The 4,100-nt window shown below is 35.2% G+C and overlaps 1 protein-coding gene across 1 annotated transcript in view; it reads right to left on the bottom strand.

Moving 5' to 3' along the window:
* Window positions 1-3,332, bottom strand: part of LOC108360028 (uncharacterized) — a 165,562-nt gene extending 162,230 nt beyond the window's left edge. The window contains exons 1-2 of the mRNA XM_017612169.1: window positions 3,046-3,332; window positions 2,623-2,951 (exon numbers count right to left, since the gene is read on the bottom strand). Of these exons, the coding sequence (XP_017467658.1) occupies window positions 2,623-2,755 (133 nt within the window). The 5' untranslated portion in view covers window positions 2,756-2,951; window positions 3,046-3,332. The remainder of the gene's footprint in view (window positions 1-2,622; window positions 2,952-3,045) is intronic.
* Window positions 3,333-4,100: the final 768 nt, after the last annotated feature.

The following is a 4,100-nucleotide window of genomic DNA, read 5'->3' as shown; positions in this document are numbered from 1 at the left end:
GGTTTTAACGTGGCGGGACCCAAACCCAGCGCACGCGAAGTTTTACGCCTTCTCACTTTAGCTCGCTCCCAAACGGGTGTTTGGTTGCTACCCAGAGGATACGTGGATATAAATATCCGGACGTTGTGAGCTGCGATTTGAACCGTACGCAAAAGAATCGCTTCTGGCCACTCCCAGGTGAATGGCAGTCAAAAGTTTTCCACTTCTGCGCACGGAACCATCCTCCGAGTAAATTAGCTTGCTTAAATTTCGAAATATCGAAGTTTCAAGCATTTCTGAAATTTACGGTTATATGAAAAGTGGACGTAATTTTAGTCCGATTTCACTAATTTTCAACGTTTTGCTTTTATGTGGAAACGCCCATTTTCCAATATTGTATAATTAACGTATGTTTTGCTAAAGAATTATTGCAAACATCAATTTTGAATAAATAGGTCAGTATTTACCGTTTTATCGAAAATTTCGTATCACCGTTATATGGAATGTGGGCGTGGTTATTGTCCGATTTTAAAAATTTTCAGCCGTTTCTTATGTCATACCACGGCCAACAACTGTGCCAAGTTTGGGAGAAATTGGAATAGCGGTTACTAAGATATGTATACACATGTAATCATAAGTGACGAAGCTACGCCCATTTTCCAAAAATTTATAAAATTCTTATTTTCCGTCTAAAAGTCATTGTCAATATCAATTTTGAGTGAAAAAGCATATGTAGCTGGGTAAGGCTTCCTCAAGTGGGCACCGAATTTACCAACATGCATATTTTTCAATGTTTTATTATTTTTTCGCAGGCATGTGAAATTCGAGCATGAGAAATAAAAGTGGAACGATTGAAACGTGCGTTTCTTTCTTGCGCAAGAAGTCAACACGGATTGGGCGCGATTAGGGACACGAATTTCGATACGATACGATACCATATCGATACTTTTGGCATTCGATACCGATATTTTCTACTCGATAGTTTTAAAACGATATTTTCTGGAATCGAGTACTAAAACCCTAGTATCGCATCGAATGTCATAAACTCACATTACAAGAATAATGTTATTAACAACTCAACCCAATATTACCGGCGAGAGTTTTTCTACGCACGCACGCAAGTTTTTCTCATTTGATAAACCGAAATCAATTTGCGTGCGTGATTGCTCAGAGTTGCATTTCTGTCAAATTTAAAAAAAGTTTGCTGAGAAAAATTTGAATCCAAAATTGGCGCCAAAATGCCAATTGAGCATAAACCTCAAATCGAAATGTCACGCAAGACAAATCTTGGAATTTGAGTTAGCTTTTTACGCACGCATATTAAGTTGGCCTGTAACAATTCTTCCCGATATAAATTGGGCTTTAAAGAGCAGAAATCTGAGCTATAGTTAGAATTGCATGCGGTGGGATTTGAACCCGCGGCCTTGGTGTTTTAAGTCAACACCTCAATTTCTACGTTTTGAAATAACTTCTCCTCCGATTTGTCGCGTGCGCCTTAATGTTGTGGCACAAAGGAGGTTCCTTCAGTTTTATGTCGACTCTGAACGGCGATTGTAGTTTATGGCAAGCTGTTTTTCCTTTTCAAGGCTTGCGCACTTTTAACCACTGCACCACAACGGCGTAAATGCGAGACCTATATTCAGACAAAATTTTTTGGTTTTTGGTATCGATATCTAGAATATCGAGGCTTTTTATTCCGATATTAATGGGTACCCGATATTTTTAAAGCGATGCTTTAAATGAGTACCATATCGATACTTTCGGTTCGATATCCCTAGGCGCGATCCAGCCACGCGAGTCGGGCCCGCACGCTGGCAATTAAAAATTCATTCCGATCAAACTATATCGAAATGCACGCATTTTTTTCATAGATAAATGCAGAAATGTTTATTACATAAGTTATTGTTAAGAATTTTCCTCCATGAAGTGCAGAAATTGCTTAAAAGTTCAATTTTTCATAAAAAAATTATTGAAAAGCAAAAAAAATATTTTTGTAACGCAAATAATTTCATTGTATAAATTAATGTTTCTTAAATCTTAAAATTAAAATGTCCAAAACAGTGCAAAAATTTTCAATTGTTGATTAAAAAAAAACTATTGGAATTTTGCAACAAAAATTACACAGTGTACTGTTCGACTACAAAACTCGGCGCTGCCTGAATATCATTGAAAAATATTAATGTTGGTAAATTCGGTACCCACTGGAGGAACCCTTACTCAGCTACAAAAATATAGCAGTTTTCGTGTTTCTGAAAACCACCGTTATATGGGAGGTAGGCGTGGTTATTGTACGATTTTTCTTATTCTCAATACCATCCGTCGTACGCCGAGAAGAAGGACACATACAAAGTTTTGTTAAGATGTCTCAATTTTTACTGAGTTATCGTGTGCACAGACGGACAGACGGACGGACAAACAGTTACCGCTTAATCGATTTCTTTTTTCATTCTGATCATTTATGTATACATTTATCTATATCTATCTCGATTAGTTTTGGCTGTTACAAACTGCCGTTATGTGAACAAAGTTATAATACCCTTGTGCACAAGTGCGTTTGGGTAGAAAAATTGAAATATCAGTCTTAGAAAAATCAGCAAAATGGATTTTATTACTAAACTAACTAAACATTAATCTCCAACTTACCGAATAGTGTAAAACAGGAACACAGGAATATCCACTTGACTCCAATAGCGGCAACTGCGCTTGTTAACATACTACTTTCACTGCTGTATGTGAAATGGTTGAATACTTTTGTTTTCGTCATTCGTATTGGCATAACGATTCGTTTCCTTTTTTGTACATAAGTATTTTCTAAAACTTATAGTACACAAAGATCGTATTCAATAAAAATTCAACAATTACTGTTTTGCTGCTTTTGCTTGTTTGACTGCTGTCACGTTTTCACCCATACACACAGGTTCTTCTTTCAATTTGCGTTACATTAAAATTGCTTTATATTTTCGATTGAAATTCTAGATAAAACAAATACTTGTGTTAAATATATTATGAAGGTACATATATATTGATTATCTACCTTCTAAACTTACTATGAACATATGTACATACATAGGTTTCATTGTATTGTATGCAGGCAAAATTCTGTAAAATATTTCATTCTTTATTTTGTTTACGCTAAAGCTGGTGCATATTCTACATTGGATTGGTTTATTTTATTGGCATATAATTTTGAAGCACACTATTTCTCATTGCAAGTTTTTTCGTCATCGCTTAATGTTGGTTGTTCTTGCAAATATGTAATTGCATTTGTATACAAACTTATTCCCTTATCTTTGGTTTAGCAGTACCCAATATTTTTACTGAAGCGAAGTCCATTTTTTATCACTGAATACATTTTTTCTGAAAAAGACAAATAAAATATTTTGAATTACTGAAGGAAGATTAACCTTAAGGAAGATTTTGCATAGTCTTAAGTATTGACAAAATTTAAAAGCTTTCATAAGGCCATACCAAGGGCGCATCCAGGATCTAATATAGTGTGGGTGGGAAGAGGGGAATGTTAATATACCAATAAATAAATTATAAATTTTTTTTTCAATCATTTTTGTGCTGGTAACAGACGCCTTGATTTCCCGATTCTTGCGTTCCCGTTCGCGCACTCTGGGCACTGTGAGCAGGCACCCTGAAATTGTGCATATGGAAACAGTGCAGACGAAATAATGCATATGAGAAAAACCAAAATAATGCATACGAAAAAAAACGAAATAATGCATATATGCACATTTTCGGTTGAAACCCGAAATAATGCATATGAAAAAAGCCGAAATAATACATATATGCAAAGTTTCGGTTGATAACCTCAATAATGCATATGAGAAAAAACCGAAATTATCCATATGCACACTTTCGTTTGAAAACCGAAATAATGCATATGAAAAAAACGAAGTAATGCATACACGCGCAGTTTCGACTCAAAATCGAAGTAATGCATATGAGAAAAAATCGAAATTATGAATATGCACATTTTCGTTTGAAAACCGAAATAATGCTTATGTGAAAAACGAAGTAATGCATACATGCACAGTTTCGGTTGAAAAAAACGAAGTAATGCATACATGCACACTTTCGGTTCAAAACCGAAATAATGCATATGGAAAAAACGC

This window comes from Rhagoletis zephyria, unplaced genomic scaffold (genome assembly GCF_001687245.7).
Source record: "Rhagoletis zephyria isolate East Lansing unplaced genomic scaffold, Rhagoletis_zephyria_1.1 Rzeph_scaffold_00505, whole genome shotgun sequence".
Taxonomy (NCBI): Eukaryota; Metazoa; Arthropoda; class Insecta; order Diptera; family Tephritidae; genus Rhagoletis; species Rhagoletis zephyria.
This window is presented reverse-complemented; position numbering and strand designations above follow the sequence as displayed.